The 17,959-nt window shown below is 44.9% G+C and overlaps 1 protein-coding gene across 1 annotated transcript in view; it reads left to right on the top strand.

Annotated features, from left to right (window-relative positions):
• The window catches only part of NHS (NHS actin remodeling regulator), a 384,170-nt gene that overhangs the window by 344,653 nt on the left and 21,558 nt on the right, over window positions 1–17,959 (top strand). Inside the window, exons 4-6 of the mRNA XM_033948686.1 lie at window positions 7,320–7,382; window positions 11,879–12,071; window positions 16,892–17,023. Coding sequence (XP_033804577.1) covers window positions 7,320–7,382; window positions 11,879–12,071; window positions 16,892–17,023 — 388 coding nt within the window. The remainder of the gene's footprint in view (window positions 1–7,319; window positions 7,383–11,878; window positions 12,072–16,891; window positions 17,024–17,959) is intronic.

Below are 17,959 nucleotides of genomic sequence, written 5' to 3'. Positions count from 1 at the left end.
CGGGCATGCAACTAACCTCCGCCTTTTACAAAACTGCGCTAGAGGCTGCTGCCTTGAAAGCCCATAAGGATTTTTTTTAAAAAATTTATTAAATTTTCAAAATAAACAGCAAATACATGCATCAGGAAATAGAATTCCATTGTATCACACAAAAGGAAAAGAAAAAAAAATTTTAGATAAATTTTGTATCAAATTATTAACAAGAGAATTCCCTATAAGCCCACAATCAACAGGGAGGAAATTAGTCCATAAGGATTTAAAAGGCATCAGGGCTTGTGCCGCGTGGCAGCCACGAGCGCAGCTTTGGAAAAGAAGGAGGTAGGTACATTAAGCATCGGGGCCTTAGAGCACCAGGGAGGGGAAGGCCCGCCATTTTGAAGAGGCAGGCCTGCTAGCTGAAGGGAGTAGGCATGCCTCCAGCCCACCTTCATGAACAAGGTTGGGAGGGGGTTGTTGGGGGCACGATGACAGCAGCAGTAGGGAGTGGGCATCCCTCCTTCTGCCGAGGGTGGGGGGTGCTTGGGTCGAGAGAGTTGCTTTATGGCAGTGGCAGGAAGGAGTGGGCATCCCTCCTGTTGCTGGGGAAGGTGTCGAGCGGGTTGATTGACGGCGGCGGGGGGATGGATGGGGCATCCGATCTTCGATTTGGAGTCTTTTTTTTTTTTTTTTTAAATTGTGGATGTATTCTGTGCATGTGCTGATCGCGACCCTCCGCGACTCTCCACAAACCTCCTTTGCATGCGTGTATTTTTAAAGAATGACTCAACGTTTTGAAATTGTTACAATAGCGGCCCGTCAGATTTTATCATGAATATTGGAGAATCTTCCCCTTGGCGCCATAGGGTGGGTTTCTCAGAAAAGCAATTCCTTTACCTGCATTTAGTTTCACCCCTTTTTAAGACTTTGATGATAGTGAAAGGGGATGGGGCAAACCCTTTCTTACCTATGACAATCTGCTTGAAAAATTGTTCCCCCGAGTTGTCTAAGATGTCTAAAACTTAGCACATGCTAAACGGGTTACGGTATAAATGGGCTTTTGTTCCATAAACATAGGAGTCTGTACATTAGGCGAAAAAAAACGACTGACCATACCTCCCGGCTGTTCCCTCAAAGCTGAAACAGCCCGCAAACGTTCCTACTCACATTTCATACCCAGGCTATGGCACACCATCCCCCCCATCTGTTAGGACACTAGATGGACTTTGGAGCTTCAGGAAGGTCGTGAAAACCTTCCTCTTCACAAACCCAGCGCCTTAAGGACATGCGCACTGAAATGCCACCATAGTCAACGTACCTACGCCACCTGCTCTCACCAGATGCTGCTTAGTGGATATGTTTTACTGTCATGTCTATATTGTAAATGATGTCATCTCTGTCCTGTCTCGATTATTACATTACATTACATTAGTGATTTCTATTCCGCCATTACCTTGCGGTTCAAGGCGGATTACATCCAAACTAAAACAAGAATTACATTCAAAATTTGAAGGAATAGAATAAGCGATGACATAGAATTTTTAAGGTAATATATATTGGATAAAGAGTTACCAAAGGGAAGTGGAGGTCTTTAGGAGATAAGAATAGGGTGAAATTATGGGTTTTAGATAACGTTTGGTAGATAAAAGAGTATTAGAGAGATTATATTGTGGATATAACTTGTAACCCGTTCTGGGCTCCTTTGGGAGGACGGGCTAAATCCTCTATAATAAAACCCTAAGCGCACATGCGCACTTGGGGTTTTGTGATCCCTGCCACCGTGCTGTGTCGATTTCCAGTGGGGTGGCTTGTGACGGCGATTTCAGCGACGGTTTGACTCCTGCGCTGCCGAGCGCCTCTTCTCACCCCCCGACCAGCAAACGCAGAAGCCACAGGGCATTTGCTAGGTTGGCCCACTTTGATAATGCGGGGTGGGCCGGCCTAGCAAAAGCCCCGAGGCTGCCCGAGCTAGCGGATGCTGGGCAGTGGGAGCAGGGAAAGGAGAAGGCCTACTGCTGGACAGGGGGATCAGGTAAGAGGTGCTGCTGGACAGGGTGGAGGGGGTTAAAAGGAAGGGAGAAGGCTTACTGCTGGACAGGGGGAGCAGGGAAGAGGTGCTGCTGGACAGGGGAGAGGTAAAACGAAGGGAGAAGGGCTGTTGCTGGACAGGAGGAGCAGGGAAGGAGTGCTGCTATACGGTTGGGGGGAGTAAAAGGAAGGGAGAAGAGCTACTGCTGAACAGGGGGAGCAGGCAAGGGGTGGTAGTGGACAGCCGAGGAAAGAGAGAGAGAAAAAGAAAGAAAGACAGAAAGCAGCCGAGAGAGAGAAAGACAGACACACAAATCTATTCTAGCACCCGTTAATGTAACGAGCTTAAAGACTATTAATTGAATAAATAAATAAAAATCCTTGCTTGCGAACTCTTTGCAGAAGGATGCCAATCACGTTTTTCAGCTCCTATTCCTTCACCAGTGGAGTATAGTGCCCTCTTCAGTTTTTCCTTATGCAAGTGAACTGAGAAGTTGTGTTCTGATCTGCTCTGTTTGGTTTTTATTATTTTTGAGCATTTTTATTCAGTGCCCAGAGGGCCCCATCTTTGGGGCTACTCTGCCTGGGAGAGGACGCAGACTCTGCAAGGGCAGACTGCATCTTGCAGGGCAACCCCCAGGTTTACCTGATAATAAGCCAGCCTGCTTTGGGTTTCTTTGAAGTTCAGGGTCCGTTCCCCTAGGAGCGGGCTGTGTTTTAATCTGTCCTCATCATGCCGCAAGTGTATTTGAGAGTGGATTTCTCAGTCAGTGTTTCCCCAACGTCAATTATGGCGTCGGAGAGGAAGTTCCAGGCCAGCCAATTGCTGCCTGGCTGGCCCGGAACTTCCTCTCTGACACCATAATTGACGTCGGGGAGAGGAATGCTGGTCGGCCCGACGCAGGGAGAGCTTGGGGCGGGGGTAGCTTGGAGGCCTGTTCCCCGATGGCGGCGGCAATTGCTTGGGGGAGGACAGGGAGAAAGAAAGAAAGGGGGCAGGAAGGGAGATAGAAGGAAAGAAGGGAAACAGAAAGAAAGAAAGGGGGCATGAAGAGAGAAAAAAAGAAAGTGAGGCAGGGAGAAAGAAAGGGCAGGAAGAGAGGAAGAAAAAGTTGGGGGAGGAAATGAGGTCTGGAGGAGAAGAAGCATACAGGCTGAAAGAAGGGAAGAAATATTGAATGCACAGTCAGAAGAAGAAAGTGCAACCAGAGACTCATGAAATCATCAGACAACAAAGGTAGAAAAAATGATTTTATTTTCAATTTAGTGATCAAAATGTGTCCATTTTGAGAATTTATAGATGCTGTCTATATTTTGCACTATGGCCCCCTTTTACTAAACTGCAATAGCAGTTTTTAGCACAAGGAGCCTATGAGCATTGAGAGCAGCACGGGGCATTCAGCACAGCTCCCTGCGCTAAAAACTGCTATTACGGTTTAGTAAAAAGGGAGGGGGTATATTTGTCTATTTTTGTATGGTTGTTACTGAGGTGACATTGCATAAAGTCATCTGCCTTGACCTCTTTGAAAAAAACCAGAATATAAATGATAATTAACATTTTCTCTGCTTACAGTGTGCTTTGTGGGGTTTTTTTTAATTTTATTCTTGGTAGATCATTTTGACTTGGTCATTTTAAAAGTAGCTTGCAAGCCCAAAAAGTGTGGGCACCCCTTTTCTAGAGAGCTGCAGACCAAGTAAAGTTTTCAGTATCCCCTAATGTGTGTTCATGTCCTTTCACTGTATGCAAATATATTTCTTGCATATTCATTAGGGATATTCTAAATACCTGGCTGATTTGCAGCCAGTGACATAGTGAGGGTGAGAAACGCCTGGGGCGGTAGCGCCCCCCCTCCATACACTCTTTCCCTGCCCCCTCCTTCTTCGCGTGTGCCTCTTCCCTTCTCTTGTACCTCTGTAACATTAATGGCGCGAGCAGATGCTCCCAAGCTGCTGCAGCGCCAGCATCGGCTCTTCCTCTGACATCACTTCCTACGCGCGGGTCCAGGAAGTGACGTCAGAGGAAGAGCCGACGCTGGGCAACAGCAGGTCGGGGGTTGTTCGCACCAGGAACATTGCAGGGGTACGGGGGAACGGAAGCTGCACGCACGTGTGGCAGTGGGGAGGCGGACGGGCGCTTCCTCCTCCACACTTACTACGCCACTGTTTGAAGCCCTGCAGGATTGCAGTTTGACACCTGTGTATGAGATAAGAGTGAGCAGTGGAGCCAAACTATAAGCAAGCATCTAAATTTCAGCAAGAAGACCTAGGAATAAGACCGCAAGACATCCTACTTTGTCAGTCTGCACTGGGATATGTCACTGCTCTATCTCTGGAAGCTATGAAAATTGCAGAAAATGGCATCAAGTTTCTGGTGGCGGAAGATCTGAACATATGCCATTTCAAAAGGGCGCAGCTAGAGAGGCTGCGTCTCTGTTTAGCAGGTTCCAACCGGGTTCCCTCTGAATTGGGAGCTCTCCACTCATCTGTCTGTCCTGCAAACACGAAAGCAGAGATGACCAGAGCGTCCCTGGTGGAATGCTGTCTGTTTAATAAGGAAATAGGAAGAGATAGCTGCTGTTAAAATGCTCATTTTTGACAACTTTGAAAAAGGTCTGGAGGCCTTTGGATGTTGATTGTCAGACTTCTGTATGTGTACATAATTATTCAATAAAACAAAAAAAATATTGAACTAAAAAGATAAGAAGAATGTACATAATACCCAAAAAGGACCTGACATGGGCCGTGTTTCGGCCTGCATCAGGGGTCCATCAAAATCTAAAAATTAATAATTAGCAATTGGCATGAGAGAGACATAAATATAGAATAAATACAAATATTAAATCACATTTAAAATGATAATATGAAAAATATATTACTTTTGGCTTAAAAGGGGCAGAAATATAAACAGAATCAATCTAAAAACAATATCAAACGTATCCATAAAAGAATATATATGAATAAAGGGAGATTCATCAAGGTGCAGTAAAGGTTCGCTCTTTGCCACACCTTGGTGCCCTGTGGTTTTCAACAACTTGTGGTATTCCAGAACCACAGGTTGCCGAATCCCGTCCTATAGGAATAATGCTGCCTGTGAGCCACCTCACAAGCATTGTTATTCCTGCGGCCCAGGAGCATCAGAATAAAGTCCCAACCCCTGTGGCCCAAATCCCCCCAAGTAGGGCCCCCCTGGCCCCAACCCCATACTTTTATAATCCATGGTGGTCCAGTGGATGTCTGGAGGGGGTGGCCTGGAATGATGCCCCACCGCTTCTGGCTTTTCCAGTCCTAAGAAAATGGTCCCCCTAGTGGTCATCTCACGAGATGGCTGCTGGGGTCATATTTCCATATAAGGAGACGGCCACTAGAGGCGCCATTTTCTTAGCAGCACCTGCTGGATTACCATGGATTTCTAAAGATAGCCACCTGGCAGTTTGGGGGCTGGGGAGGGAGGGTTATAAGGGAGGTTGGAGCCTGAGGAGGCCCTATATGAGGTGGTTGGGCTGCGGGGAGGTTACATGGGGGAGATCGGGCCACAGGGAGGACTATCCTGGCAGTCTGGGAGCATCAGACCGCAGTATCACACAGCCTGATGCTTCTGGATGGTAAAATAACCCCAGCAAAGATCTACCCCCTCTTTTACAAAGGTGCGCTAAGCTTTTTAACGCATGCTAAATATTGCGAACTAAACATGCGCTAACCGCTAACGCATACATGTTATCCTATGGACGCATTAGCGGTTAGCGTATGTGTTGATTCAGCGCGCGCTAAATCCATGCTAAAACCCTTAGCACGCCTTTGTAAAAGAGGGCCCTAGTGTTATTTTACCGTCAGTTTTGGGCGCTCTAACACTGCTTAATGAATTCCCCCCCTAAATATATAAACATTTTAAATTCATTCTTTTATTGATACATTTTTGTTTTAAATGTGATTTGATATTTGTATTGATTCTATGATTTATATCCCTCTCATGTCATTTGTTAATGATTTTTAGATTTTGTTGGGCCCCTGAGGCAGCCAGACATGCCAAAACAAGACTCGTGTCGGGTCATTTTGGGGGTATGTTTGTCTATGGACGCGTTAGCATTTAGCGCTTGCTAATTCGATTTGCGCACCTTAGTAAAAGAGGGCATAAGTACGTGTTTTACCTTTAATAAATATGCTTACTAAGTATGATGTGGAAATAATGGTACCGGCAACCTAAAGAGGACGTCCTTGAAAAAGTTTTGCTGAAACATAGTTCTGTGTCGGAACAAGAAACCCCCTAGCCCAGGGGTAGGGAACTCCGGTCCTCGAGAGCCATATTCCAGTCGGGTTTTCAGGATTGCCCCAATGAATATGCATTGAAAGCAGTGCATGCAAATAGATCTCATGCATATTCATTGGGGAAATCCTGAAAACCCGACTGGAATACGTCTCTCGAGGACCGGAGTTCCCTACCCCTGCCCTAGCCGTATCTGTAATAAGATGAGTATCTATAAGAATCTTAAATAACTGTAACGGTAGATAATTGATAAAGTAATAATAAAGCGATTGGTTAAATAACTGAAAATAAAGAAAATTACTATAAATCTATGACCTATTACAGGGGTAGGCAATTCCAGTCCTCAAGAGCCAGAGCCAGGCCAGGTTTTCAGGATCTCCACAATAAATATGCATGAGGACACAACAATATTGTAACTTTTTATCCCTCATGTTTTTCCCACCCACTCCAGTAGTGTCTGTTTTGTTAAGTGGTCACGAATATGTTTTTTAATTCACAAAAATGATCTTAACTGTTTTTACCCCTATATTTATTGTAATGTTATTCGCTTAGAATTTTTAAGCGAACCATTAAATTTAAATAAACTTGAAACTTGAAACATGAGATAGATTTGCATCTGAAGGAGGCGGTGCATGCAAATCCATCTCGTACATATTCATGGTGTAGATCCTGAAAACCTGACCTGGCTCCGGCTCTCGAGGACCGGAATTGCCTACCCCTGACCTATGACGATCACGGTGCTATGAATCTGTGTGGAAAGTTTAAAACACAGAGCAGCACCACCGAGGTCTGAGATCAATGTAACGGACATATATTTAATTAAGGTGTGCTGCTATAATAAGATATCATAATCAGACATGTTGGACATCTCTGGTTTTTTGTTTATTTTTTGGGGGGGATTTTGATTTTTTGTGCAGAGTTTTTGTCTCCTTTTTGTTTGCATAAAGTGTTTCCTGCATCCATTACCGATTCATGCATTTACAGAATTCATGTGACATTAGATTTTTAATTTTGCCTCTGTTTTTTTTCTCTCCCTGCATTTTTATGTTCATAGTCTAACCGCCCTCGCCCGCCCTCTCCCACTGAGTGTTGCCACATGACCCCCTGGAGCAGAAAGGTACTCGAATGGTAGCTGACATGAGTATGTCTTCTCTACAAAGCCCTGCGTGCTTCCTCCTGTCCATCCTGCACTTTCTTTTCACTTTCTCTTCCTTCCACGTCTTATATGTGCTTGTCCTTTCAACAAGAGTCTTAAGTAATGTTTGGCCTACACCCTTGGTAGCGCTCAGGCTGCAATTTCATGTTATTTCTTGGCTCTGTGTATAAGTACCGCGGCACTATAGGGTAGGCAAGTGAGTGTGGAAGAGGTGGGGAGTGAAGGTGCGGAGGGGCCTAGGGGGAGTTTCTATAACCATAAAGTTCTATGACATCACAATGCAGGTATAAAGAGCTTTAGCCAATAGGGAGAGGAGGAGATAGTGAATGGGCAGACTGGATGGGCCATTTGATCTTTATCTGCCATAATGTGTTTCTATATCTCTATAACCCTAATGCTCTATGACCTCACAATGCAGATGTAAAGAGCTTTAGCCTATAGGGGGAAGAGGATATAGTGGATGCTATGGAAGGACAGACTGGAAGGGCCATTTGTTTCTGTGAGGGAATAAAAGGGGCCCTGGGACTGATAGTGGACACTTAACCATTAATAAATGACCCCCCCCATCTGTATCCAAAAGCTTATCAAATAAGACATTAATGAGAGCAGACTAGCAGTGCAAATCATGGCACAAAACTTAGCGCTTTGATTTGCAAATGTGCTGCTGCCGTCTGAGCCGCTGAATCATTAAAACCCATTTGTTTGCCTGGTTCATTATTTCATAGTGAAGTAGGTTAAGAAACGTACGTTAATTCTTCCTGGACGCCGACACCATTAGGTGAATCATCATGTTATTGTTTGAATCCAGACTTCTGAAAGAATCTTTCGAAGCTTTGCGTGTTACGACAGTGGGGGGGGGGGGGGGGTTTAATCAATGAATGGCCCACTTAACGTTAGAATAAATCCTCTTCACCCAATTATTCCAATTTCAGAAGCAGAAAGATTGGATGTCTGGATTCTCCTCCCAGTGCAGGTGGTAGAGGTGAAAACCAGTACTGGAATTGAAGAGAGCATGAGATGAGCAGAGAGAATCCCTTGCTGAGGAGAGGAGAAGCAAAGGCACTCGGTATGGCTACCTCAGATGGGCCTAGCAGGGTCTATCTACCCTAAGTTTCTCTATTATGGTCATTTCTTGTGCTCGGGGTCCAAAACGGAGCTTGTATCCTTGGGTCAGTGCTTGTGCAGCCTGAATTTTTATTTGCCGTCCAGTCGCTACCCTTCCCTTTGTCCTGCCGTCCATTGTTACTCAGCCAAGGGAATGGCAAGAGAGCGCATCTCTGGTTTTATAACACTTCCAGGCACCAAACTCCTTTTTTTTTTTTAATAGAAGTTTCCTAGGCAACAAAGTCTTTTGTGCTGGAAGTTTATGCGAGCTATTCATTTCTGCTGGGAATCCCCCCACAAAAAGCCGAAGCGAGAAGGCAAGGGAGAAGGGGGAAAAAGCCAAATAAAGGTTTCAATGTCTCGGAAAACTTAGACAAAATATTTTTTCCTGGGGATAACCATTAAGTCCTTTAGGTGTTTTTCTCCCCCTTCAAAACACTGAGAAGGTAAGAACTCTCTGTATCCTGAAATGGTTTAAATTTGGCAGTCTCGCTGGTGCAGTTGACTTCATGTCGATTTCTCATGAAATAGATAGAGGAGCTGAAAATAATCGGGAGCGCGACAAAATAATCAAATAATCAGACGCCAACGTTTAGCCAGAAAACGAACAACAATAACCAGAGCAGAGAAGACCGAGAACCGGCGAAGCCAGGGTTCAAATCTCATGTCTCCCTGATGCTCCTTTTCTGAGTTCACTTCACCCTCAGTTACGCTAGGTACAACTTAGACTGTAAGCCTGCCCTGCTTGTAACTCTCTCGGAAAGGCAAAATCAAAATGTGGAAGCCACATGCCATCACGTAAGTGAGCGTGTGGCATTGGAGGAGATGAGGGTGGCCATGGGGACAAGAAATAGGGAGGGAAGCGACTGAGTTGCCTTTGCCACTAGCCTAGAGGTAAGCCACAGTTAAAATGGGGCAGTGAAGAGGAGGTATTGGCGATGGGGGGGGGTCGTTTGCTGGCCTGGGGAAGCCTAAATCTGTTTCTACAAAACAGGATGCGTTCCACATGTGACAGGGAAATGTGCATTCCATAGGTTCTGAGCGGAAAGGACAATGTGGTAAAAGCGGATAGCATAGCTGGTTTTAAGAAAGGTTTGGACAATTTCCTGGAGGAAAGGTCCGTAGTCTGTTATTGAGAAATACAAGGGGGAAGCCACTGCTTGCCCTGGATCGGTAGCATGGAATGTTGCAAATGCCTTGAGGTTCTGGAATCTTTTGTTACTCTTTGGGATTCCGGAATCTTGCTATTCTTTGGATTCTGTATGGAATGTTGCTACTCCTTGGAGGTTCCGGAATCTTTTGTTACTCTTTGGAATTCCGGAATCTTGCTATTCTTTGGATTCTGTATGGAATGTTGCTACTCCTTGGGGGTTCCGGAATCTTTTGTTACTCTGGGATTCCAGAATCTTGCTATTCTTTGGATTCTGTATGGAATGTTGCTACTCCTTGGGGGTTCCGGAATCTTTTGTTACTCTGGGATTCCAGAATCTTGCTATTCTTTGGATTCTGTATGGAATGTTGCTACTCCTTGGGGTTCCGGAATCTTTTGTTACTCTTTGGGATTCTGGAATCTTGCTATTCTTTGGATTCTGTATGGAATGTTGCTACTCCTTGGGGGTTCCGGAATCTTTTGTTACTCTTTGGGATTCCGGAATCTTGCTATTCTTTGGATTCTGTATGGAATGTTGCTACTCCTTGGGGGTTCCGGAATCTTTTGTTACTCTTTGGGATTCCGGAATCTTGCTATTCTTTGGATTCTGTATGGAATGTTGCTACTCCTTGGGGGTTCCGGAATCTTTTGTTACTCTTTGGGATTCCGGAATCTTGCTATTCTTTGGATTCTGTATGGAATGTTGCTACTCCTTGGGGGTTCCGGAATCTTTTGTTACTCTTTGGGATTCCGGAATCTTGCTATTCTTTGGATTCTGTATGGAATGTTGCTACTCTTTGGGTTTTGGCCAGGTACTAGTGACCTGGATTGGCCACCATGAGAACGGGCTACTGAGCCTGATGGACCATTGGTCTGACCCAGTAAGGCTATTCTTATGTTCATGTCTCTACCTCACTATAAGATGGCACTTCACTCAAAGCTAAATTGGAAAGACTATGTATGTCAATTGTGAGCCATTTTAGTCAAAAGCGGATTAGAAATGTTTTAAATTAAATAAATAAATAACGTTTCTTAGACCCGACATGGCTTCTTCCTGCTCTTGCCTTCTGTCCTCTACCCTTTGCTCTTCTCAGTCTCTGCTTTTATTCGTATGACGTGTGCCTATGGCTTGTACTTACAAACTCTCTACAAAGTAACTTGCTCACGATTTGAATTGCTTCGTCCCCCTTTTTTTTTTTTAATAATCCAGTAACTCGATTGGGAAAACTCAAAAAGGCCTGTGACATACCAGTAGAACCAGTTAGGTTTTATGCCACGTTTCCCACTGAAAATACCAACGCACTGTGCTTTTTTACTGCTGGATAGGATGCAGTGTTTGCAGTAGCCCGGGTTTATATTGACAAAATTAAAAGTCTTACTTCAAGCAGACCGGTCAAGGCAATCCCATAGATATTTTCTTTGTTATATTAACTTATGCTCCAAAGAGCTGGGGGGGGGGTCACTGCATTTTTACAATTGGGCCTAGCTTTGACGCATTAAACGCTATTAAAACACATTGTGCTCCTATGCGATTAAATTCTTTGCTTGTTCCCTGTGCTGTCACTTTCTCTCAATCAAGTTTCCATTAATGCAGGCGTGTTAAACCTGCGGGCCCGCAGGGTTAGCTCTGTGCGGCCTGCGTCGTCGTATCTAAAATGCATTCTAAATTTAACATCCTAAGTGACTGTAATGGGGAGGAAAGGACGATGAATTGTGTAGTGCAGTCCATCAATGAATATGCAATGATGTAACGGCCCGTCATTAGTCATGAGTTGGACATACCTGCATTAATCCCCTTCACCCTCTCCTCTCTTCCCTCCCTCCCCTTCCCCTCCCCTCTCTCCCTTCCTCTTCCTCTCACTGTCCTTACAGTCGCCTTGAGCCTGTATAGGGATGAGTGGCACACAAATAGAAGATTAGATTAGATCAGGGGTGTCAAAGTCCCTCCTCGAGGGCTGCAATCTAGTCGGGTTTTTGGGATTTCCCCAATGAATATGCATGAGATCTATTAGCATATAATGAAAGCAGTGCATGCAAATAGATCTCATGCATATTCATTGGGGAAATCCTGAAAACCCGACTGGATTGCGGCCCTCAAGGAGGGACTTTGACACCTGTGGATTAGATGAATGCATTAATATGATTGGGTATGAATGCTTGAAGTTCCACTGTAACCCCTTGTGTCTGAATCTACTTGTTGCAGTCACATCCGACACCAGAGGATGACACGGATGTCATGTTAGGGCAGAGGCCGAGAAATCCAGTACCCAATATCCCGTCAACACTGGATAAGCAAACGAACTGGAGCAAAGCTCTTCCCCTCCCAACTCCGGAGGAGAAGATGAAACAGGAGTCCCAAGTGATTGCATCCTGCATTATTCCCATCAACGTCACTGGTACAGTACAAGATGTTCCTTGGCTGAGTGCGCATCGTGCAGCTGGCGCGATCAAATGTTTTTTTTAGTAGGGCTGTGCTGAATATTTGTGGTCGATTTCGATTCAACGCGGCCTCAGGTCCTGCCCCGAATGCATTATTCGTATTCGGCTGAATAGTGATTTCAATTCAAATACGAATAATCCAGGGTTTTCTACTGTGTTAAATCCTAGCGAAATAAAGACTTGATTTCTGATTTCACGTTGCTTCTTTATTTGTTATGTTAAAGCTCAAGCCCGTTATTCATATTCGTATTTGGCCAAACAGTATGTTACTAGGATGGGGGGGGGGGAAGGGGGCGCTGAAAAGTTCTCAGCCCAACCAAGAAGAGAATGAGGTGGAGCCATGAAACTCCCCAAGTTATTTCCACACTTTTTCTTGACACTTTTTGTTTCATTTCATGTCATTGAAACAAAAAGTGTGGAATTACTTGTATGTTTCATGGCCCCCCCCCCCCCCCCGTCACCCCCCCCACCTCATTCTCTTCTTGGTTGGGCTGAGAACTTTTTGTATTTGGTACACGGGTAATATTTAGGAAACAAGACAGGGTGGGCTGTGTTGTGATGTGAATTTAGTGCTGTGCTTTGAGTTTCTTGGGAGGTACAAGGTCAGCGCTTCGAATGATCTGACAACAGGCCTAGTCTATAGCGCTATTATTAAACTGGATGAGGCCTTCAGTGAGACCCAGCCTCCAAGGCCCTAAGCATCCAACTGACAGGCTTTAGAGAAAGATTTGCATATCAAAAGTGCATTACAAATAATTTCTGATTTATTCATATAAGGGTGTTTCAACAGAGTCCTTGAGAGGGTGATTTTCATAAGTTAAATGGGCCTTTATATAGTTGCCTAGCTGATGTGTGAATAAACGCCAAGAATTTTGGATAGGCGTTTAATCCAATTTTAAATAAAACTTGAATACAGGTTGATCGTACAGAATTTCATTGGTGCAGATCCCTAAGTGCCCCCTGGTGGCTACGTGATTAACATTAGCTAAGCGAGGGAAAGACAGTCCTGCCAACACAGGCAGCGGAACACTTTTTTTGTTTGGTGGGACCCAAAGGCTCCGTCCTAGCCCCAGCAGGTTCCTGTGGCACGACCTCTCTCGCCAGCTCCCCAACTCTCCCACCGACCTTCCCTGGTCACTGCAATTTTAACTCTTCCTGCAGCCATCGGCGCAGCGTCAACGAGCAGGCCCGCCCCGGAAATCTTCATTCTGCAGCGACGCTGCGCGGCGACTGCCTGAAGATTTAAAATTACAGTGGCCAAGAGGAGGTAGGTGGGGGGGGGGGGGGGGAGTAGAGCCATAACTGACACTTCTGACTGCCAATTTTGGGGGCGGCCATTGCTCCTGTGGCCTCCCCCATTCCTACGCCTATGCCCCCCAATATTCAACGGGGCTTCTTTTGGCCGCTACCCTACATTGGGCAGAAGGTTTCAGCATATTGTCTATGCTGACCTCTAGGGTGGACCCTAGCAAATGGTAACTATAATTTCGATTATTCTTCCCAATGTGCATCACTTTGTATTTATCTACATTAAATTTATCCTGTTATTTGGATGCTCAGTCTTCAAATTTGCTAAGGACTTCCTGCCATTTTTCACAGTCCACATGTGTTTTAACAGCTTTGAATAGTTTTGTGTCATGTGGAAATTCAATCACCTCACTTGTTCCAATTTCCAGATAATTTATAAATATGTTAAATATCACCCTTTCTAATATAGATCCCTGTGGGACTCCACTATTCACCTTTCTCCATTGAGGAAAACAGCCATTTTATTCTACCCTCTATTTTCAGTCCAATGACCAGTTCCTAATCCACAACAGAACATTGCCTCCTATTCCATGAGTCTTTAAATTTCTCAGGAGTCTCTCATGAGGAACTTTGCTGAAAGCTTTCTGAAAATCTGGATATGCTATGTCAACTGGCTTTTCTTTATCCACATGTTTATTCACACTTTCAAAGAATGAAACAAGTCGGTGAGGCAAGACTTCCCTTAGCTGAACCCGCGCTGATTCTGTCTCATTAAACCATGTTTGCCTACATGTTCCATAATTTTATTTTTTTTTATAATAGGTCCCATTATTTTGATCACCCCTGAAACCATTTTTAAAACTCAGCGTTACATTGGCCACCTTCTAATCTTCAGGTATGATGGACGATTTTAACGACACGTTACTGATCACTAACAGCAGATCAGCATTTTCATGTTTTTGTTCTTTCTGTTCCTCGGGGAGTATACCATCAGGACCAGATGATATATCACTTTCACTTGTCAATTTGGCTCAGTGCATCTTCCAGGTTCGCCAAGATTTCTTTCAGTTCCTCCTTATCGTCACCCTTGAAAACCATTTCTGGTTCAGGTAGATCTCTTAATATTTTATATTTATGTTTATATTTATTGAGACTTACTATACCACTCAATCTTACCACAGGTCCTAGCGGTTTAAAAATACAAGTAAAACATAGTGCAATAAAGGAAAAGAACTCCAAAACGATATGGGAAAGACCTCTCCTACCCTCTACAACACATTCATACAAGAAGCAAACGGTTTCACTCAGACAAGGAGACAATATTCAAAGTTGTGATAACCACAGGACTTGACTGGCCAATTCATTAATCACAAGGTTCAATAGACATGTGTAGCCTCTGGAGGATCTACACCAAAATCCAGCCAGAAAAAAAATGTTTATTAACAAAGGGCTCGTTTTACGGGCGCTAATTTGCTAGCCGCTACCGCCTCCTCTTGAGCAGGCAGTAGTTTTTTCGGCTAGCACGGGGGCTAACGCGCTAAAAATGTACGTGCGATAAAGCCCAAAGTCTTGAAGGCTGTATATAATTGACCCCCCCCCCCCCCTCCCAAGCGCAAGTTGCATGGGAGCTGGTTCCAAAGCTTTTTTCCATAAAGTCCAAAGCAAAGAATTCATTCAGTTTCTCCACGGTGGTGTTGTCATTCTTGAATCCCCCTTTTGCTCCTTCGTGATCTAATGGTCTCACAGGTTCCCTCATAGCCTTTCAGCTTCTGATCTACCTGAAAAAGTTGTTATTGTGAGTTTTTTGCCTCTGTGGCCAAATTTCTTTTCATAGGGCTCCTTTTACGAAGGTGCGCTAGCGTTTTTAGTGCACACACCGGATTAGCACGTGCGGCATTTTAGCGCCTTTGTAAAAGAAGCCCACAGTCTCTTTTAGCCTTCTTTATCAATGCTTGACATCTAACTTGCCAGTGCTTATGTTACTTCTTATTTTCTTCATTCCGATCCTTTTTCCATTCTTTGAAGGATGTTCTTTTGGCTGTAATAGCCTCTTTCATTCACTTTTTAATCATGCTTTCTGTCATGTGCTCTTCTTTTTACCTTTTGTTAATAACGTGGAATATATCTGATCAGGGCTTCCAAGATGGTGGTTTTAAACAGTGTCTGTGCCTGATTTAAAGTCCAAGGGCTCCTTTTACAAAGGTGCGCTAAGCGTTTTAGCGCACGCTAAATGCTAACGCGTGCATGTTAGCCTATGGGTGCGTTAACGGTTAGCGTGCGCACGTATATTTAGAGCATGCTAAATGCGTGCTAAAACGCATAGCTAGTGTGACCATATGGCTCCAGAAAAAAGGGGACGGATTGAGACATCCAGGTTTTACTTCCATTGAAAGCCACCAAGATGTCTCAATCTGTTCTCCATACTTCTATTGCTGTCAATGGAAGTAAAACCCGGATGTCTCAATCCGTCTCCTTTTTTCTGGAGCCAAAAACCCGGATGTCTCAATCCGTCCCCTTTTTTCTGGAGCCAAAAACCCGGATGTCTCAATCCGTCCCCTTTTTTCTGGAGCCAAAAACCCGGATGTCTCAATCCGTCCCCTTTTTTCTGGAGCTATATGGTCACACTACGCATAGCGCACCTTAGTAAAACAGGAGGGGCTAATCTTTTTGGCTTAACTAGGCCCTGCTGTGTGTTCTAGACTATCTGTTAATGCTGTAGGCTATGACAATTATATTTCTATCTCTGTCAGAAAACTCAGGTTTGGCACAACTGACTGTAGCAATAAGCCTGCACTTTTTCATTTATCCCCAGTCTTTAAATCACCAAGGCACCGAGCAAAACTTTCACTCGCCCAGAGAAATGTTCTCTTCTCTCAGAACGTCTTAGAATTTTTCTATTCTTGGACTTTTGGAGTGCGGAATAGTCATTAATAAAAATAATTGAATACAATAAAACAGAAAGATGGAGCTAAAAGTGTGTGTAAATTGACCTGTTTGCTCAATTCGGCCCATCTGCTTATATGCTAGTAATTATTCTCCCCTTTTACTAAGCTGCGATAGAGGGCCATGGTAGAAACCTCTACCACGGCTTAGTAAAATAGGCCTATACTGGGGTACATATAGCTAGCAGCGGTGAATATTTTGCTGACTACGCTCATTGCTGGGCCAGGTCTGGGAATATTTGGTTTATGTGACAGCCAGTTAAGTCGCTCTTCAGAACTTTACCAACCAAGGGTTGCCACATAAAGATAGAACTGTGCTTTATGTGGTTACCCTGGCCGGTTAAGTGGTGACTCTGCCCCCTAAATGCTCCCATATTAGCCAGTTTTCATTTAAGCGCTAAATGTCAACAGTAATAACCGGTTATGTGCCACTGAAAATTAGCAGATAGCCTTGAAGAACCAATGTAACCAGGCAGCGGCCATTTAGATCGTTTTGCATATCGACCAGACTGTGTTTTTGTAGTCCAGTGCTGACATAAGGCTCGTTCTCTATAACAGCTGATGAGTATCTTGTTCTCTGGTTGCAGGAGTCGGTTTCGACAGAGAGGCTAGCCTGCGTTGCTCACTTGTTCATTCCCAATCTGTGCTACAGCGGAGGCGAAAGCTGAGAAGAAGAAAAACCATCTCAGGCATCCCGAGAAGAGTACAGCAAGAAATAGGTGCAATATTCAACCAGATGCTGGCCTGGCTTGATAAAGCCCTCTCCCCCCCAGGCCTACCTGAATACCTGGTGATGCAGCAGTGGGTGGGGGAGGGGGTCATCAGAGGCTCCCCTTGCTCCTGCCACTTGCCGGTGAATAGTTAAAATGACTGCCGCGACCTCTCGCATCAGCTATTTTAACTACGCACTAGCAAGGGGCAAGGGTGTGGGCGCCATGCTCCTGCCCCTGACGACCTACCCGCTGGACTGCCAGGTATTCTGGTAGGGCAGTGAAGCCTGGCTGGGGGGTCGGTTGGGAGTAGATTATTAGATGTCGGGATTTCCCCTGGCATTTCCTCCTTTTGAGGACATGTCCAGGGGTCTGGACGGCTTTTCAAAACCTAGCACTTTGACCGGGTTTTGAAAAGCTCACAACAAATCGCCATCGAGCAGGAGGGCACCTGCGCATGCACAGATACCCTCCTGCCCAATGAGAGCAGGGCTAGGGTAGGATTGGGGGGCGGGCCTAGGGGGCCCAGATTTTCCATTGGGAAAATCTGGTAACCCTAGTTGGGAGGGGGATTGGGGCTTGCGGAGAGGGCCTTTTTAAAAGCTTTTTATGACAGAGAAAGTTATGCAGTCCCGGCTTGATATTCAGCAGTGGCCTCAAAACTCTTATGTGGTCCCGTCTGAGCCCACATATGCTGCCTTCTGGAATTATGCCCTGATATTCAGTATCAGTGCCCGAACATGGCCTAGCATTGAATATTGGGGCATAAGTTAGCTGGCAACTATCAGCGTTTACAGAAACACTGTGACCGCCACTGGCTGAACATCCGGGGGGGGGGGGGGGGGACGGGAATGTGCTTTCTTGTGATAGGGTGCACGCTTTATATGATTTTGCTCCATCAAGAAAACCAATCCCATAAACAATACAGAAAATTAAACGAAAGGA

This window comes from Geotrypetes seraphini, chromosome 6, assembly GCF_902459505.1.
Source record: "Geotrypetes seraphini chromosome 6, aGeoSer1.1, whole genome shotgun sequence".
NCBI classification, from domain to species: Eukaryota; Metazoa; Chordata; class Amphibia; order Gymnophiona; family Dermophiidae; genus Geotrypetes; species Geotrypetes seraphini.
This window is presented reverse-complemented; position numbering and strand designations above follow the sequence as displayed.